Source organism: Aotus nancymaae, unplaced genomic scaffold (genome assembly GCF_030222135.1).
Source record: "Aotus nancymaae isolate 86718 unplaced genomic scaffold, 86718_ANA_hifiasm-v0.15.2.pri h1tg000008l, whole genome shotgun sequence".
NCBI classification, from domain to species: Eukaryota; Metazoa; Chordata; class Mammalia; order Primates; family Aotidae; genus Aotus; species Aotus nancymaae.
This window is the reverse complement of record NW_026988419.1, coordinates 37,510,113-37,530,359: the sequence shown is the minus strand read 5'-3', so window position 1 is coordinate 37,530,359 and position 20,247 is coordinate 37,510,113. Positions and strand designations below refer to the sequence as shown.

At 37.3% G+C, this 20,247-nt stretch overlaps 1 protein-coding gene across 1 annotated transcript in view; it reads right to left on the bottom strand.

Annotated features, from left to right (window-relative positions):
* The window catches only part of DNAH7 (dynein axonemal heavy chain 7), a 260,963-nt gene that overhangs the window by 214,871 nt on the left and 25,845 nt on the right, over positions 1-20,247 (bottom strand). Inside the window, 4 exon segments of the mRNA XM_064372762.1 lie at positions 16,814-16,871; positions 17,618-17,660; positions 17,663-17,764; positions 18,550-18,658. Of these exon segments, the coding sequence (XP_064228832.1) occupies positions 16,814-16,871; positions 17,618-17,660; positions 17,663-17,764; positions 18,550-18,658 (312 nt within the window).

Genomic DNA, 20,247 nt, shown 5'->3' with positions numbered 1-20,247 from the left:
GAGAATAAAATACCTAGGAATACAACTAACAAGGGATATGAAGACCTCTTCGAGGAGAACTACAAACCACTACTCAAGGAAATAAGAGAGGACACAAACACGTGGAAAAACATTCCATGCTCATAGATAGGAAGGATTAATATCGTGAAAATGGCCATATTGCCCGAAGTAATTTATAGATCCAATGCTAAACCCATCAAGCTACTATTGACTTCCTTCACAGAATTGGAAAAAACTACTTTAAATTTCATATGGAACCAAAAAGGAGCCTGAATAGCCAAGACAATTCTAAGCAAAAAGAACAAAGCTGGAGGCATCATGCTACCTGACTTCAAACTACACTACAAGGCTACAGTAATCACAACAGCATGATACTGGTACCAAAGCAGATAAATAGACCAATGGAACAGAACAGAGGCCTCAGAAATAATACCACACATCTATAACCATCTGATCTTTAACAAACCTGACAAACATAAGCAATGGGGAAAGCGTTTCCTGTTTAACAAAAAGTGTTGGGAAAACTGGCCAGCCATATGCAAAAAGCTTAAACTGGATCCCTTCTTTACACCTTATACAAAAATTAACTCAAGATGGATTAAAGACTTAAATGTAAGACATAAAACCATAAAAATCCTAGAAGAAAACCAAAGCAGTATCATTCAGTACATTGGCATGGACAAAGACTTCATGACTAAAATACCAAAAGCATTGGCAACAAAAGCCAAAATAGACAAATGGGATCTAATTAAACTAAAGAGCTTCTGCACACAAAAGAAATTATCATCAGAGTGGAAAGGCAACCTATAGAATAGGAGAAAATTTTTGCAATCTACCCATCTGACAAAGGGCTAATATCCAGAATCTACTAAGAACTAAAACAGATATACAAGATAAAAACAAACAAACCCATTCAAAAGTGGGCGAAGGATATGAATAGACACTTTTCAAAAGAAGACATATATATATGAGGACAACAAACATATGTAAAAATGCTCATCATCACTGCTCATTAAAGAAATGCAAATCAAAACCACATTGAGATACCATCTCACGCCTGTTAGAATGGTGATCATTAAAAAATCTGAAGACAACACATGCTGAAGAGGATGTGGAGAAAGAGGAACACTTTTACACTGTTGGTGGGAGTGTAAATTAGTTCAACCATTGTGAAAGACAGTGTGGCAAGTCCTGAAGAAATACGATTTGACCCAGCAATCCCATTACTGGGTATATATCTGAAGGATGATCAATCATTCTAATATAAAGACACATGCGATGATGGCTGAATAGGAACAGCTCTGGATTGCAGTTCCCAGTGAAAACGCAGAGAGTGAGTGATCACTGCATTTCCAAATGAATCTTTACTGCCCACAGACTAGGAGATTCCCTGGCAGAAAAGCACCACAAGTCTCCAGCATGGCTGTTTCAGCCAGTGCAACTGGTCTCTGCACAAAAACTCACACAAATCCAGGTGCCATTTAAACTGGCAACTGGAACACCTAGAAGAGAGAGTAGTCCATTCAGCTGAAAAAAAGTGGGCTCAAACAGGGAGCAAGGTGATCTGGCTTGGCTGGTCCCACCCCGCACAAAGACCGGCAACGTGAAACACTCTGGATTGAGAGTTTCATAGCAAGCACAGCTGGACCCAGGACTGTCCAGCTCTGTGGGGGGAAGGGCATCTGCCATTACCGAGGCAGTCCACCATTACCAAGGCAGACACCATTACCGAGGCAGTTCTAACTATACCCTTATAAACAAAACCACAAGGAAGTTCACACAGCAACTGGGCAGAGCCCATGGCAGCTCAGCAACACCTCTGCTGGCAGATTGTGACTAGGCTACCTCCTCACCGGGCAGGGTATCTCTGAAAAAAGGCAGCAGAATGACAAGAACTTATAAATAAAATCCCACTTTCCCGGGACAGAACACCTGGGAAAAAAAGGTGGTCATGAGTTCCACTGCAGCAGACTTAAACATACCTGCACAGCAACTCTGAATGGAACAACAGAGCTCAGAGCTCAGCACTTGAGCTCCTATAAGGGACAGACTGTCTCCTCAAGCAGCTCCCTGACCCCCATATAACCAAAGAGACACCTCATAAAGGAGAGCTCAGGCTGTTATCTCGTGGGTATCCTTCTGGGACAGATAACAGAAGAAGAAACTGGCAGCAACCCTTACTGTTCTGCAGTCACTGCAGGTGATCCCCAGGCAAGGAGGGTCTGGAGTGGACCTCCAGCAGTCCTACAGCAGGAGGGCCTGACTGTTAGAAGGAGAACTAAAAAACAGAAAGAAATAACTTCATCAGCAACAAAAAGGATGTCCACTCAGAAACCCCATCTGAAAGTCACCAACCACAAAGACCACAGGTAGATAAATCCACAAAGATAGTAGAAACCAGTGCAAAAGGATGAAAATATCCAAAACCAGAATGCCTCTCCTTCTCCAAGGAATCACAACTCCTCACCAGCAAGAGAACAAGGCTGGATGGAGAATGAGTCTGATGAATTGACAGAAACAAGCTTCAGAAGGTAGGTAATAACAAACTTCTCTGAGCTAAAAGATCATATTTTAACCCAATGCAAAGAAACTAAGAACCTTGATAAAAGGTTTGATGAAATGTTAAGAATAAACAACTTAGAGAGGAATATAAATGAACCGATGGAGCTGAAAAACACAACACCACAACTTCGCAAAGTATACACAAGTTTCAAAAGCCGAATCCACCAAACAGAAGAAAGGATATCAGAGACTGAAGATCAACTCAGTGAAATAAAACAAGAAGGCAAGATTAGAGGAAGAAAAGAGTGAAAAGAAATGAACAAAGCCCCCAAGAAATATGGGATTATGTGAAAAGACCTAATCTACATTTGATAGGGGTGTACCTGAATGTGATGGAGACAATGAAGCCAAGATGGAAAACATTCTTCAGGATATTATCCAGGAGAACTTCCCCAACCTAGAAAGGCAGGCCAATATTCAAGTCCAGGAAATACAGAGAACACCACAAAGATATTCCTCAAGAAGAGCAACCCCATAGGAAAGAGAAGGCCATCAGACGCACAGCAGATCTCCCAGAAGAAACCATATAAGTCAGAAGAGAGTGGGGGCCAATATTCAACATCCTTAAAGAAAAGAACTTTCAACCTAGAATTTCATATCCAGCCAAACTAAGCTTTATAAGCGAAGGAGAAATAAAATCCTTTATGAACAAGCAATTGCACAGGGATTTCATCACCACCAGGTCTGCTTTACAAGAGCTCCTAAAAGCATTAAATATCAAAAGGAACAACCGGTACGAGCCACTCCAAAGACATACCAAATGGTAAACAGCATTGACACAATGAAGAAACTGCATCAACTAATGGGTAAAACAACCAGCTAGCATCAAAATGCAGGATCAAATTCACATATAACAATATTAACCCTAAATGTAAATGGGCTAAATGCTCCAATCAAAAGACACAGACTGACAAATTGGATTGAAAGTCAAAACTCATTGGTGTGCTGTATCCAGGAAACCCATCTCACATGCAAGGATACACATAGGCTCAAAATAAAGGGATGGAGGAAGATCTACCAAGCAAATGGAGAGCAAAAAAAAGCAGGAGTTGCAATCCTAGTCTCTAATACAATAGACTTTAAACCAACAAAGATCAAAAGAGACAAAGAAGGGCATTACATAATGGTAAAAGGATCAGTGCAACAAGAAGAGCTAACAAGGCTAAATATATATGTGCCCAAAACAGGAGCATCCAGATACACAAAACAAGTTCTTAATGACCTACAAAGAGACTTAGACTCCCACACAATAATATTGGGAGACTTTAACACTCCACTGTCAATATTAGACAGATCAACAAGACAGAAAATTAACAAGGATATCCAAGACTTGAACTCAGACCCGGACCAAGCAAACCTAATAGACATTTACAAAACTCTCCACCCCAAATCCACAGAATATACATTCTTCTCAACACCACATGACACCTACTCTAAAACTGACCACATAATTGGAAGTAAATACCTCCTCAGCAAATGCAAAAGAACGGAAATTGTAACAGTCTCTCACACTATAGTGCAATCAAATTAGAACTCAGAATTCAGAAACTGTCTCAGAACCATACAACTTCATGGAAACTGAACAACTGGCTCTTGAATGTTGACTGAATAAACAATGAAATGAAGGCAGAAATAAAGATGTTCTTCGAAACCAACAAGAACAAAGACACAACATACCAGAATCTCTGGGAAACATTTAAAGCACTGTCTAGAGGAAAATTTATAGCAATAAATGCCCACATGAGAAGGAAGGAAAGATCTAAAATCGACACCCTATCATCAAAATTGAAAGAGCTAGAGAAGCAAGATAAAAAAAATTCAAAAGCTAGCAGAAGACAAGAAATAACTAAGATCAGAGCAGAACTGAAGGAGATAGAGACACAAAAAGTCCTTCAAAAAATCAATAAATCCAGGAGCTGGTTTTTTGAAAAGATCAACAAAATAGACCACTAGCCAGATTAATAAAAAAGAAAAGAGAGAGGAATCAAATAGATGCAATAAAAAATGATAAAGGGAATATCACCACTGATTCCACAGAAATACGAACTACCATCAGAGATTACTACAAACAACTCTATGCACATAAACTAGTAAACCTGGAAGAAATGGATAAATTCCTAGACACTTGCACCCTCCCAAGCCTAAACCAGGAAGAAGTCGAAACCCTGAATAGACCAATAACAAGATCTGAAGTTGAGGCAGCAATTAATAGCCTACCAACCAAAAAAAGCCCAAGTCCAGATGGGTTTACAGCCAAATTCTACAAGACATACAAAGAGGAGCTGGTACCATTCCTTCTGAAACTATTCCAAACAATCGATAAAGAGGGAATCCTTCCCAAATCATTTCATGAGACCAACATCATCCTGATACCAAAGCCCAGCAGAGACTCAACAAGAAAAGAAAACTTCAGGCCAATATCCACGATGAACATCAATGCAAAAATCTTCAATAAAATACTGGCAAACTGATTGCAACAGCACATCAAAAAGCTTATCCATCACAATCAAGCAGGCTTCATCCCAGGGATGCAAGGCTGGTTCAACATATGCAAGTCTATAAACATAATCCACCACATAAACAGAACCAAAGAAAAAACCACATGATTATCTCAATAGATGCAGAAAAGGCCTTTGACAAAATTCAACAGCCCTTTATGCTAAAAACTCTCAATAAACTAGGTATCAACAGAGCGTATCTCAAAATAATAAAAGCTATTTACAACAAACCCGCAGCCAGTATCTTACCAAATGGGCGAAAACTGGAAGCATTCCCTTTGAAATCTGGCACTAGACAAGGATGCCCTCTCTCATCACTCCTGTTCAATATAGCATTGGAAGTTCTAGCCAGAGCAATCAGGCAAGAAAAAGAAATAAAGAGTATTCAATTAGGAAAGGAGGAAGTCAAATTGTCTCTATTTGCAGATGACATGATTGCATATTTAGAAGACCCTATCATCTCAGCCCCAAATCTCCTGAAACTGATAAGCAACTTGAACAAAGTCTGAGAATACAAAATCAATGTGCAAAAATTAGAAGCTTTCCTAGCACCACATGACACAAACAGATGGAAAAACATTCCATGCTCATGGTTAGGAAGAATCAATATCATGAAAATGGCCATACTGCCCAAAGTAATTTATAGATTCAACGCTATCCCCATCAAGCTACCAATGACCTTCTTCACAGAACTGGAAAAAAACCACCTTAAACTTCACATGGATCCAAAAAACAGCCCACATAGCAAAGACAATCCTAAGCAAAAAGAACAAGCTAGAGGCATCAGACTACCTGACTTTGAACTATACTACAAGGCTACAGTAATCAAAACAGCATGGTATTGGTATCAAAACAGAGATATAGACCAATGGAACAGAACAGAGGCCTTGGAGGGAACACCACACATCTACAACCATCTGATCTTTGACAAACCTGACAAAAACAAACGATGGGGAAAGGATTCCCTGTTTAATAAATGGTGTTGGGAAAACTGGCTAGCCATGTACAGAAAGTTGAAACTGGACCCCTTCCTGACACCTTATACAAAAATTAACTCCAGATGGATTAAAGATTTAAACATTAAGACATAACACCTTAAAAACCCTCAAAGAAAACCTAGACAATACCATTCAGGACACAGGCATAGGCAAAGACTTCATGAGTAAAACACCGAAAGCGATGGCAACAAAAGAAAAAATAGATAAATGGGATGTAATTAAACTAAAGACCTTCTACTCAGCAAAAGAAACAATCATTAGAGTGAACCGGCAACCAACAGAATGGGAAAAATATGTTGCAATCTACCCATCTGACAGAGCTAATATCCAGAATCTACAAAGAACTTACACAAGTTTATAAGAAAAAAATCACCCCATCAAAAAGTGGGCAAAGGATATCAACAGACACTTTTCAAAAGAAGACATTTATGTGGCCAACAATCATATGAAAAAATACTCATCATCACTGGTCATTAGAGTAATGCTAATCAAAACCACATTGATATACTATCCCATGCCAGTTAGAATGGCAATCATTAAAAAATCTGGAGACAACACGTTTAAGAGGCTGTGGAGAAATAGGAATGCTTTTACACTGTTGGTGGGAGTGTAAATTAGTTCAACCATTGTGGAAGACAGTGTGGCGATTCCTCAAGGACCTAGAAATAGAAATACCATTTGACTCAGCAATGCCACTACTGGGTATATACCCTAAGGATTATTAGTCATTCTATTATAAAGACACACGCACATGTATGTCATTGTGGCACTGCTATAATAGAAAAGACTTGGAACCAACCCAAATGCCATCAGTGATAGACTGGATAAAGAAAATGTGGCACATATACACCATGGAATACTATGCAGCCATGAAAAAGGATGAGTTCATGTCCTTTGCAGAGACATAGATGAATCTGGAAACCATCATTCTCAGCAAACTGACACAAGAACAGAAAACCAAACACCGCATGTTCTCGCTCATAAGTTGGTGTTGAACAATGAGAACACATGGACACAGGGAGGGGAACATCACACATTGGGGTCTTTTGGGGGGTAGGGGACTACAGGAGGGATAGCAGGGGGTGGGGAGATTGGGGAAGGATAACATCAGGAGAAATATCTAATGTAGGTGATGGGGGATGGAGGCAGCAAACCACCATGGCATGTGCATCCCTATGTAACAATCCTGCAGGATCTGCACATGTACCCCAGAACTTAAAGTATAATTTAAAAAATTTAAATGAAGAGATAGATGTCATAAAAAAGAACCAAACAGAACTCCTCAAACTTAAGAATTCAATGGTCAAAATAAAAAATAAAATCAGGAGCTTCTGCAATGCACTAGATCAAGCAGAAGAAAGAACTTTTTAACTTGAAGACAGGTATTTTGAAATAACCCAGTGAGACAAAGAAAAAAAATTATCAAAAAGAATGAAGAAAGCCTGAGGGGCATATGGGACACCATCAAGGAAACAAATACTGAAATTTGGGGAGTTCAGAAGGAGAAAAGATGGAGAAAAGGCATAGAAAATTTAATGAAATAATGCATGAAAAATTCCCAAGTCTTAGAAGAGGTATAAACATCTAGAAATATGAAGATGAGGAAGATCCCAATAGATTCAATCCAAAAACTTTCTTTCTGAGGCATGACATATATAATCTCTCAAAAGGCAAAGACAAAGAGAAAATTCTAAAAACGGCACAAGAAAACTTGCTGTAAAATGTTCTTGTCAAGTGACATATAAAGGAACTAACAACACATAAACATATTTATCAGCAGCAAAGCTATCTTTCAGAAATGAAGGAGAAATAAAGACTTACCCTAACAAATAAAAACTGAGAAATTCATCACCACTAAACAGGTCCTACAGGAAATGCTTAAAAGAGTCCTACATCTGGAAGCAAAAGGATGATATCTACCCTCATGAAAATGCACTAAAGCACAAATTCACTAGAATAACAGATATACATATGAGAAAAAGGAATCAAGCATTATTATTATAGAAGACCACAAAATCACAAAGATCAGCAGTAAGAGAAGAACAAAGACCATATAAAACAACCAGAAAACAATCATTAAAATGACAGGAGTAAGCCCTTACCTATTAATAACAACCTTTAATATATATATATACAGTTTAAATCTCCCCAATTAAAAGATACAGAGTAGTTGAGTTCATTTTTAAAAAAACCAACCGTATGCTGCTGACAAAAAACTCACTTCATCTGTAAAGGCACATATATAGACTAAAAGTGAAGATATTCCATGTAAATGAGAACCAAAAGCAGGTTTGGAATTTGCATGGAAGGTCTTCACTTTTAGTCACTTTTAGTCTATGTGTGTCTTTACAGATGAAGTAGTAGCTATACTTCTATCAGACAAAATAGAGTTTAATTCAAAAAACGTAAGAGATAAAGGAGGTCATTATATAACGAAAAGGGATCAATTTATCAAGTAGATATAAATATATATTCACTCAGTATTGGAGCATTCAGATATATAAAGAAAATATTATTAAAGTTAAGGAGAGAGATAGACCCCAATAATAGAAAGGGACTTTAATACCCCACTTTCAGCATTGGACAGATCATCTAGACAGTAAATCAACAAAGAAGCATTGAACCTAAACTGCAGTATAGGCCAAATGTACCTAACAGACATTTACAAAATGTTCCTTTCAATAGCTATAAAATATACATTCTTCTCATCAGTGCATGGAAGATACTCCAAGTTAGACCACATGTTAGGCCACAAAACAAGTCTCAGCAAATGTAAAAAAAATCAAATCAGACACAATAAAGTAAAACTGGAAACCAATAGCAAGAACTTTGGATACAGTACAAATACATAGAAATTAAATAACAAGCACATGAAGAACCATTAAGTTCTTAAAAATTAAGATGGAAATTAAGAACTATTGAGTTCTTAAAAATTAAGATGGAAATAAATTTCTTGAAACAAATAAAAATGAAAATGTAATATACCAAAACCTATGGAATACAGCAAAAGCAGTGCTCAAAGAGAAGTTTACAGTTTAAAAAAGAAGACATAAAAAATAGATTTCAAATAAACAACATAGAAACATACCTTAAGGAAATAGAAAAGCAAAAACAGATCCAATCCAAAATTAGTAAAATAAATAATAAAGACCAGAGCAGAACTAAATAAAAGAGACAAAAAGGCCAAGCGCAGTGGTCCATGCCTGTAATCCCAGCACTTTGGGAAGCCAAAGCGGCTGGATCACTTAAGGCCAGGAGTTTGAGACCAGCCTGGCCAACATGGCAAAACCCTGTCTCTACTAAAAATATAAAAAATTAGCTGGGTGTGGTGGCATTTACCTGCAATCTCAGCTATTCAGGAGGCTGAGGCATGAGAATCACTTGAACCTGGGAGGTGGAGGTTGGAGTGAGCCTAGGTTACATCACTGTACTCCAACCTGAGGAACAGAGTGAGACTCTGCCTCAAAAAAAATAATAATAAATAAAATTGACAAACCACTAACTAGACTAAGAAAAAAATCACTAAAGACTATCACGATTTACAACTACACAACAACAAATTCAAAAACCTAGAAAAAATAGACAAATCCCTAGACACATAAAAACTACCAATATTGAACCAGGGAACAAACAGAAAATCTGCACAAATAATGAGTAATGAGATTGAATCAGTAATAAAAGTCTCCCTAAAAAGAAAAGTCCAAAACTGGATGATTGTATTGCTGAATTCTATGAAAATTTTAAAGTACTAATACCAATTCTTCTCAAAATATTCCTAAACCTTGAAGAGGAAGGAATTTTTCCTAACTCATTCTATAAGGCAAGTATTACCTTGATACCAAAACCAGATAAGGATAGAACAAAAAGAGAAAACTACAGGTCAATATTCCTGATGAACATAGACACAAAAATCCTCAACAAAACACCAACAAACCAAATCCAGTAACACATCAAAAAGGTAATATACCACAATCAAGGGGTATTTATTCTAGAAATAGAAGGATGGTTCAACGTTCATAAATCAATATATGTGATACACCAACCACATCAACAAAAGAAAGAGAAACCATGCAACCATCTTAATAGATGTGGAATAAGCATTTGATAAAATTCAACATGACCTCATGAAAAAACTGTCAACAACCTTGGTATAGAAGGAAAATACCACAAAACAATAAAGGCCATGTATGACAAATCCACAGCTTTCATCATACTAAATGGGGAAAACCAAAATAATTCTCTCTAAGATCTGGAACAAGACAAGGATGCCACTTTCACCACTTTTATTCAACATTGTACCAGAAGTCTTAGCCAGAGCAATTAAGCAAAATATTTAAAAAGGGGCATCCTAATTGGAAAGGCAGAAGTTAAACTGTTCTTGTTTGCAAATGACACGATCTTATATTTAGAAAGAAAAAATAAGGACTCCACCCAAAAATTGTTAGAACTTATTAATGAATTCAGCAAAGTTGCAGGATACAAGATCAACATACAAAACTCGGTAGCATTTCGTTACACCAATAGAAAACATTCAGAAAAAGAAAGCAATCCCATTTATAACAGCTAAGAAACTAATTACCTAGGAAGAAATTTAACCAAAAAGTGAAAGATCTCCACAATGAATAATATAAAACACTAAAAAAAAAAAAAAATTGAAGAAAATCCACTAAAAAATGCAAAGCAATCATGCTTTGGAAAAATTATTATTGTTACAATGTTCATACTGCCCAAAGAAATCTATACATTCAATACATTCTCTATCAAATTCCCAGTAACACTCTTTACAGTCATAGATAAAATAATTCTAAAATTTATATGGAACTACAAAAGGCCCCAAATAGCCCTAATCCTTAGCAAAAACAAACAAACAAACAAAAACAAAAACCAAAGATAGAGGAATCACACCACCAGACTTCAAAATATAGTACAAAGCTATAGTAACCGAAACAGCATAATGCTGACATAAAAACAGACACTTAGACTTATGGGACTGAATAGAGAAAGCATAAATAAATCTATGCATTTATATCCAATTTATTTTTGACAAAGGTACCAAGAACATACATTGAGGAAAGGACAGCCTCTTCAAGAAATGGTGCTGGGGAATCTGGGTATCCATATGCAGAAGAATGAAACTAGACCCCTATCTCTCACCATCTACACCATCTACAAAAATAAAATGAAAATGGATTAAAGACTTAAATCTAACACCTGAAATTATGAAAGTACTAGAAGAAAACACTGGAAAGATGCTTCAGGAGACTGGTCTGGGCAAAGAGTTTTTGGGGTAAGACCTCAAAAGCATAAGCAACAAAAGCAAAAATAAAATTGTATCAAGCTAAAAATTTTTGCACAGCAAAATAAACAATCAACAGAACGAAGAGACAATCCACAGAATGGGAGAAAATATTTGCAAACTATCCATAGACAAGGGATAAAAGATTAATAACCAGAATGTATAAGGAACTCAAACAACTCAACAGCAAATAATAATAATTCCATTAAAAATGGGCAAATGATCTCAATAGGCATCTCTCCAAAGAAGACATACAAATGGCCAACAGGTATGTGAAAACATGCTCAACGTCTCTAATCATCAGGGAAATGCAAAGCAAAACCACAATAAGATATTATCTTACCCCAGTTAAAATGGCTATTACCAAAAAGAAAAAATAACAGATGTAGGCAAGGATATAGAGAAAGATAATTTGCATGCATTTTTGGTGGGAATGTAAATTAGTACAGCCAATATAGAAAACATATGGAAGTTCCTTTAAAAACAAACATAGAACTATTAGGTTGTTGCAAAAGTAATTACAGAATACTATGTGATCCAGAATTCCTATTCCTGGATATATACCCAAAAGAAAGATAGTAAGTATATCAGAGTTAACTGCACAAAGAAATAATAAATGTTTGAGGGGACAGATATCCCAATTGATTATAAACATATATTGAAATATTACATGTATCTCATAAATACATACAATTATTATGTACCAATAATATGAAAAGATAAGGCACAAAATGGGATATAACATTTGCAAAAGATATCTGAAATGGACTTGTAAAGGAGCTCTATAAAGAACTCTTCTAATGTAATAAGCAACAGCAAACTATCCAATAAAAAAATGGGCCAAGTATTTAAGCAGGCACTTCATCTAAGAAGATACATGAATGCCAAACAAGCGCAAAAAATGATACCCAATATTAGTCATTAGGAAAATCAACTTAAAGCCGTAAGGTACAACACACCCACTAGAATGGCTACAGTAACAAAACAAAATAAAAACAAAGCGTGGGCAAGGTGGAGAAACTAGAAACTTCTTCATATGTTGTTTGTAGGAATGTAAAATGTACATCAGCTTGGAAAACAATTTAGCATGTCTTAAAAAGTTGAACACGTACCTACTATACAACTCTTCATTCTATACCCAGCTACTTGCCAACGAGAAATGAAAATTATATGTTCACAAGACTTGCATGCAAATGCTCACAGCAGCATCATTCATAATAGTCAAAACCCAACACAATAAATGCCATGATTAAACCTCAGAAATAAACATATTATATGATTGCAGTTATATGAAATTTTAGAAAAGGTAAAGCTATAATGGTAGAAGACTAGTGATTGCCTAGGGCAAACAGTGGGTGAGAGGATTAACTGAAATCGGCAAGAGGGAACTTTTGTAAATGACAGACGTATTCTAAAACTGGATTTTGGTGAAGGTTGTGCAACTACAGTAATTCACTAAAACTCACTAAATTCTACATTTAGCATAGATGAATTCAGTGGTATGTGAATTATCTCTCAATAAACCTTTTTTTTTTTTTTTTTTTTAAAAGAAAAGAAAAGAAAGCCTATCTGCAAGGCTTTGAAAAGAAAATCTTCCCCCCAAAAAAGGTTAGAGAGAACAAAAACAGATTAAAAACAAAATAATGACAAAGTGACATAGGGTTCTCGTCAACAATACATGCCAAAATATAAATGGTTTTCTCTTACCTTATACAAATATCAACTCAAGATGGATCAAAGACTTAAATCTAAGACCTGAAACCATAAAAATTCTAGAAGATAACAATTGAAAAACTTCTGGATATTGGCTTAGGCAAAAAGTTCATGACCAAGAATCCAAAAGCACATGCAACAAAAACAAAGATAGTTAATATCTAATTAAACTAAAAAGCTTCTGCACAGCAAATGAAATAATAAACGGAGTAAACAGACAACCCACAGAGTGGGAGAGAATATTCCCAAACTATGCATCTGACAAAGGACTAATATCCAGAATCTGTAAGAAACTCAAAAAGTCAGCAAGAAAAAACAAACAATCCCATCAAAAGTGGGCTAAGAACGTGAATAGACAATTCTCAAAAGAAGATATACAAATGGCCAACGTATGAAAAATGCCAACATCCCTAATTATCAGAGAAATGCAAATCAAAACCACAATGCAATACCACTTTACTCCTTCAAGAATGGCCTAATTTAAAAATAAATAACAGATGTTGGCATGGATGTGGTGAAAAGGGAACAGTTTTACACTACTGGCGGGAACGTAAACTACTACAACCACTATAGAAAACAGTATGGAAAGCCTGTAATCCCAGCACTTTGGGAGCCCGAGGCGGGTGGATCACGAGTTCAAGAGATCGAGACCATCCTGGTCAACATGGTGAAACCCCGTCTCTACTAATACAAAAAATTAGCTGGGCATGGTGGCACGTGCCTGTAATCCCAGCTACTCAGGAGGCTGAGGCAGGATAATTGCCTGAACCCAGGAGGCGGAGGTTGCGGTGAGCCGAGATCGCGCCATTGCACTCCAGCCTGGGTAACAAGAGCGAAACTCCGTCTCAAAAAAAAAAAAAAAAAAAAAATGAAAACAGTATGGAGATTCCTTAAAGAACTGAAAATAGAACTACCATTCAATCAAGCAATCCCACTACTGGGTACCTACCCAGAGGAAAATAATTCATTATATGAAAAAGACACTTGCACACACATTTATAGCACCACAATTCACAATTGCAAAAATATGGAAGCAGTCTAAATGCTCATCAATCAATGAGTGGATAAAGAAAATGTTATATGTACATAAATATATATATGTATACACACACACCATGGAATACTACTACTCAGTCATAAAAAGGAATAAAATAACAGCATTCACAGCAATGTGGATGGAATTGGTGACCATTATTCTAAGTGAAGTAACTCAGGAATGGAAACCCAAACATCGAATGTTCTCACTCATATGTGGGAGCTAAGCTATAAGAATGCAAAGGCATAAGAATGATATAATGAACTCTAGGAACTCAAGAGGGAAGGGTGGGAGGTGAGTGAGGGATAAAAGACTACACATTGGGTATAGTGTGCACTGTTCGGATGATGGGTGCACTAAAATCTCAGAAATCACCACTTAATGAATTTATCCATGTAACCAAACACCACCTGTTTCCCCAAAAACTATTGAAATAATGATTTTCAAAAAGGTAATCATTAATATTTTTCAATATATCATTTTCCAGATGTATGGGGGGGAAATGCTATTATTCTTTAATTCTGCCACCAACTTAGCCATTAATTCAAGAAAAAGGATGAAATTGAGACCTTTATAGACATGAAAATTTAGAGTTTACTACTCATTCTCATTGCAAGAAATACTGGCCAGGCACAGTGGCTCACGCCTATAATCCCAGCACTCTGAGAGGTTGAGGTAGGAGATCAGTTGAGCTCAGGAGTTTGAGACCAGCTTGGGGAACATGGCAAAACCCCATGTCTACAAAAAATAATACAAAAAATTAGCTGGGAATGGTGGCACATACCTGTAGTCAGGAGACTGATGTGGAAGAAACATCTGAGCCCAGGGTGTCTAAGTTTGGAGTGAGCTATGATCATGCCACTGCACTCCAGCCTGGGCGAGCAAGAGGGTGAGATTCTGGAGACACACAGACAGACAGAGAGACAAAGAGAGAGAGAGACAGAGAAAGACAGAGACAGAGAGACAGAGCGAGAAACGCTAGATGGGGGTGGGGGGGTGGGCGGGGAAGAGAAGGAGGGAAGAAAAGAAAGAAGGAAGGGAAGCCAGGGGAGGGAAAAGAGTGGGGAGGGAAAAGAGTGGGGAGGGGAGGAGGGGGAGGGGAGGAGGCAGAGGAAAAAGAAAAGAAAGAAGAAAGAAGGAAGGAGGGAGGGAAGAGAAAGATGGGAGGAAAAGAGTGGGGAAGAAAAGAGTGGGGAGGGGAGGAGGGGAAGGGGAGGAGGTGGAGAGGAGGAGGGGAAGGAAAAAGGAAAGAAGAAAGGAGGAAGCAAAGAAGGAAGGAGGGAGGGAAGTGAAAAATGGAAAGAAAGAGCAAACTACTAAGAGATGATCTTCAGCAAAAAAGACAATGAACCCAGAAATGAGGAGTGGAATCTAAAAGCAACTTTATAAAAAATTAGAAAACATGTTAGTAAATCTAAGTAAGTGTTAACATTTGAAAAAAGAGTATGGGTATTTAAGGACTTGGTGGAACTAAAATATTAAATAATAATCACATAGAAAATATAATGGAAAGCTCAGAGCTAAATTAAATCATTTTAAGGTCTTTGTGTTATTCAGAAGGAAGACAGAAAAAAATGAATTTTCAGCCTTAAGAAATAAATTAAATATGTAGTTTTATGTTAGGTTAACTATTAATAGAAATATATTTCATAGCTTTTAAACCAGTAAGAATAAAGGAAGAATAAATTCAATAAAAAGCAGACAAAGAAAAAAATAAGCAAAAGCAACATGATAAATAGAAAATGTAAAATATATTGGTAGAATTCCATGTATATAAGAAATTCCACATATTAAAAATACCAATAAATACAAATGGGATTAAACAAGCTATTAAAGTACACAACTCTAAATTTTAGTAAGTGCCTCTATATCCTGTAGCACAACTAAAAAATGACATAAAATGGTTAAAATAGACTTCTGTTTCTTACAACACAGCAACAAAAAAAAACACCTCCCAGTACAATTGTATAAATACTGGATAATATATCACAAAGCTCTTTTTAAATGTAGAGTTCAGCTTGCAAGAAAGAATAATCAGGAGGGGAAAAAATTAAGTAGTGAGGTAGGGCCATCCTAAGACTACGGCTGTCCTTGTGGGGGCAGGACCTTGGATTTTCATGCCCATGTGGTGAAGAAGATGATGTCACAGGCCTGAGTGAAATGGGGAATTCAAACTGAAATCCTGTATAAAGCTGAAAGAGTATCTGCCCTACCCTCAAAGAAGGGAGGACTAAAAATAACAGGCACGGGAAGTTGTGTCAAGAAAGCTTATCTTTCCTGACCAGGGCTCCAGGTAGGAAACAAACAAACAAAGAAAAATTCTTCTAAAAATCTGTCTACCCTCCATTGACTTGGATGTTGATTATACTGCTTCTGTGATCTGAGAGTGCTTAAGTCAAGAAAGCAGGGGAAAGCTACTAACATTCTAGTGGCACCTGGCAAAAGCAAACTCAAAATCCCTCTAGAAGAGGCACATACACTCAACCCAACTGCATGGGACTCCAACATACTCCTCTTTAGCCTTGCTAGCACTCAGTACCCACTGTCCTCCCTTCAAGATGACCATCTAGCCAGTAAAGTCCCACATGGGGCAGTAGAACAGGGTCCTGTGGCTGAGTCACCATGATGGGTCATAAAACCCCATTTGTCCCACAAATGGTGTATACCCTAAGAATCATAATGAAACTAAAGCAAATACTAAGCAACTAACACAAAGCTGTGCAGAAACAAAGCAAACAGGAACTGGTGACTTGCTCCCGTGGACTGTCCTGAAACAGTGAGACAAGACCAGGCACTGTACATACTGCCGACCATTTCACCCCAATTCCTTTTCTATACAAGGAGAATCACAATGCCAGAGAAGTCACCCCATCAACCTGAGCAGATGAGATGAGGGGGGAAAAAAACCTGCTAGAATCCCCCACTGGCTACCATGGCTATAACAAGAACTTCCAGAAATTTTATTCACTCAGCCAACATCAAGTATTAACATTGATACCTTTACAACTCAGGATATTTAAAAGTGGAACACACAGCTGGGCGTGGTGGCTCACGCCTGTAATCCCAGCACTTTAGGAGGCTGAGGCAGGTGGATTACCTGAGGTCAGGAGTTCGAGACCAGCTTGGCCAACATGGCGAAACCCCATCTCTACTAAAAATGCAAAATTAGCTGGGTGTGGTGGCACACGCCTGTAATCCTAGCTACTCAGGAATCTGAGGCAGGAGAATCGCTTGAACCAGGAGGCAGAGGTTGCAGTGAGCCAAGATCATGCCATTGCACTCCAGCCTGGGTAACAAGAGCAAAACTCCATCTCAAAAAAATAAAAAATAAAATAAAAGTGGAACACACTTCATAGGGTTAAATTCAATCTCTTTCATCCTTTACTAATACTGACATCATTCCAACAAGCCTTTGAGGCACCCTTAGAGACACAAAGAATTCTAATATTCTTAGGTTAAAGGTTGCTGGGGCTCTAATGTAGATAACGCATACTTGTTAGTTTATGGAACTTACATAATGAAATTAACAAGAGTACTTCTAAAGTTTTCTCGTTCTTATGTGGAGATTTGACCTTTGATTTGGAAGTAGATGGTCCAGAATAACTATCATTAACTTGGTGGGGTAATTTGCCCTTTTTTCCAAAACGTTTCATGTATTCAGCTTAAATTAAAAAAAAAAAAAACACAATCATTCATCTAAAAGTTAAGCTAAAACATTTTACATGCTTAGAATAAGATGCTAAATCACTTTTTAAGAAAAAAAACTACATTTTCAAGTAATCCTAACTAATTTTTTTTTACTATCAGGAAGTTAAACTACTCTTTTGTATCATAACTAGAAATGTCTATTTCAAGAATATTCCACTGATTTATATCTTGATTAATATACTAATAAAATTTTCTATTATACATACATAGAATTCACTAAAAGTGAAAATTAAAATTATGACAAAAACAGGATACAAAACTATTTGAGAAACTTTAAAGAACCATGACAAAAAAGTTAATATTAACTGTAATCAATCTGATAGACACTGTATTTAATGAGTCAAAACAATAAAAACATTAAAATGACTAATTTGAAAGTAATATTAACAATATATTAAGATCCACAAAAAAGAAAAAGAAATATAGTTTATTAAAATACCTCCTAGAAAAATCTTAGTCTTTGATGTAGAGGCAAATTCTGACCACAATAGATAAAAGTTTTAGTATAAACATCTCAATTCCTAAAATATCAGCTCTTACAGCATTTACAACAACCTAAAATAACTAAGAACTAGAATCAATTGTTTTCTGAGGGAAGATGTTTCAGAATTTTTTTTCTACTTGACATTAATGTCATTTAGGTTTTATAATTCTACTACACAATTAACTAAATATTGTCTGGTTTCTCTCTATATAGAAATTATCCCTAAGTCTGATTTAGAATATTGAAGTTCTTACCATAGGACTGTTCACTTTTAAAACTAAATGGTTTTGGAATTTTATCATCCTGCTTTACACTCAAATGGAATGATGGAGCTGTCTGCTGCCAGAGGGGCTTTGTACTCACCTAAAACATAAAATTTAAAAAGAATTAACAAACCACGTCAGAAAAAAAAAAAACAAAACTTTTTCCATGAAATCTGAGTATTTATAAACACAGGCATTTTCTCAAACCGATCAGAACATCTGGATAGAAAACATCCAATAGCAGATCTTATTTAAGCCTGTGAATGGTCATGGTATGCACCGTTTGGGGGTCATTAGCAAAAGTCCCGCTGCTGGTTGGATGTATGTGTCTGCTACCTAAAACCAGGATGTTTATTCTAGAGAGTCTATTCCTCATCCCCAGTTATTGTCAAGTGTCTTTAAATCTTCTGTCTTAACAAAATGCGCTCTCTGTTGGTCTCCAGTGCTAATGAGTTCCCTTTGCATTCCAGCTTCAAAAGGTCTTCCTGTTCTCATCGCTGTAAATGGCCCTAGATTGCTCTGGCAACTCACAAATGTATTCCATTGTTTAAGGCAGGGGTGACAAATGATAATACATACACAATTTTGGCAGGTGTCATAAAAAAGGAGAAGGCTAATGATGATATTTTCCTGGCACTCAGGCTCTGTGCTGGGAAATGGCAGTGTGTGGTGGGGACTGTGGCAGAAGAGAGAACACCTTCATCTTCTAAAAGGGCAATGACTGAGTAGCTCAAGGCAATTATTGCAATACCAGAACACAGACCTGTTGCCGAAGCCTGTGGTTCTTCAATAAACCCAGAAAGTCGGATTTTAAAGTAAAATCTATATATTTTTAACACAATTTAGTCTGTCTCTCCCTTTCCAATCCAAACCAACTTGGAAGTCCATATCTGTACTGGCTTCATCTGCCTAGTTTTACTCTCCCCAATCTCTTGCTTCTACTTCCCAAATAAGCTACCTGCACACAAGCCCTTATTTTAAGTACCTCTTGTTAGGGACAAGCTGCCTCGGAAAACTCCCTCTGCAAAAGCTGACCCCCACGCCCTCTGATTCCCTTGCAGCTGCATTCCTGAACTCCTATATGGGTGCTGCAATTAAGCAAAGCATGATTTAGCCATCAGGGCAGCTCGGGGGAAGACAAGGAAAACAAATGTTATCATACTTGTAAATTCCTGTTTTACACAAACCTGTAAAATCCTGTTTTTTTTAAACTGCCACCAAAAAGTCACAGGATAATGTGTTGTAAGTCTGTCACAACTTAACAAACTGTCTCTGTGCTTGTTACAAGCTTATAGATTTTCTCAGTCCTGAAACTCTCTTATGCCCCTCTCACCCCAAATAAACCCCTCATTTTGTAAGCTCAGGGCTGTCTCCTCTGATCGTTATGGGGCAGCCCGGCAGGTTAATAAAACTTCTTGTCTGACTTTGGATCTATTCTTCTTTTTCTTGGCTAACCTTACATATTGGTGCTGAAACCCAGAAAGGGGCAGGCTCGGCCAGGCATTCTTAAGGGACTCTTATCTTTCTCTTTCTCTCTCCCTCCCTCCCTCTCCTATCGCCTCTCTCCTGGCCAATCCTCCCCTTCCTGAACCTGCTAAAGACTCAGAGGATCTCCCAGACTCTCAAGGGAGACTCTTGCTACTTACCCAGAACCCTTGACTGCCTCTGCCTTCCCGAAAGACCTAGCGC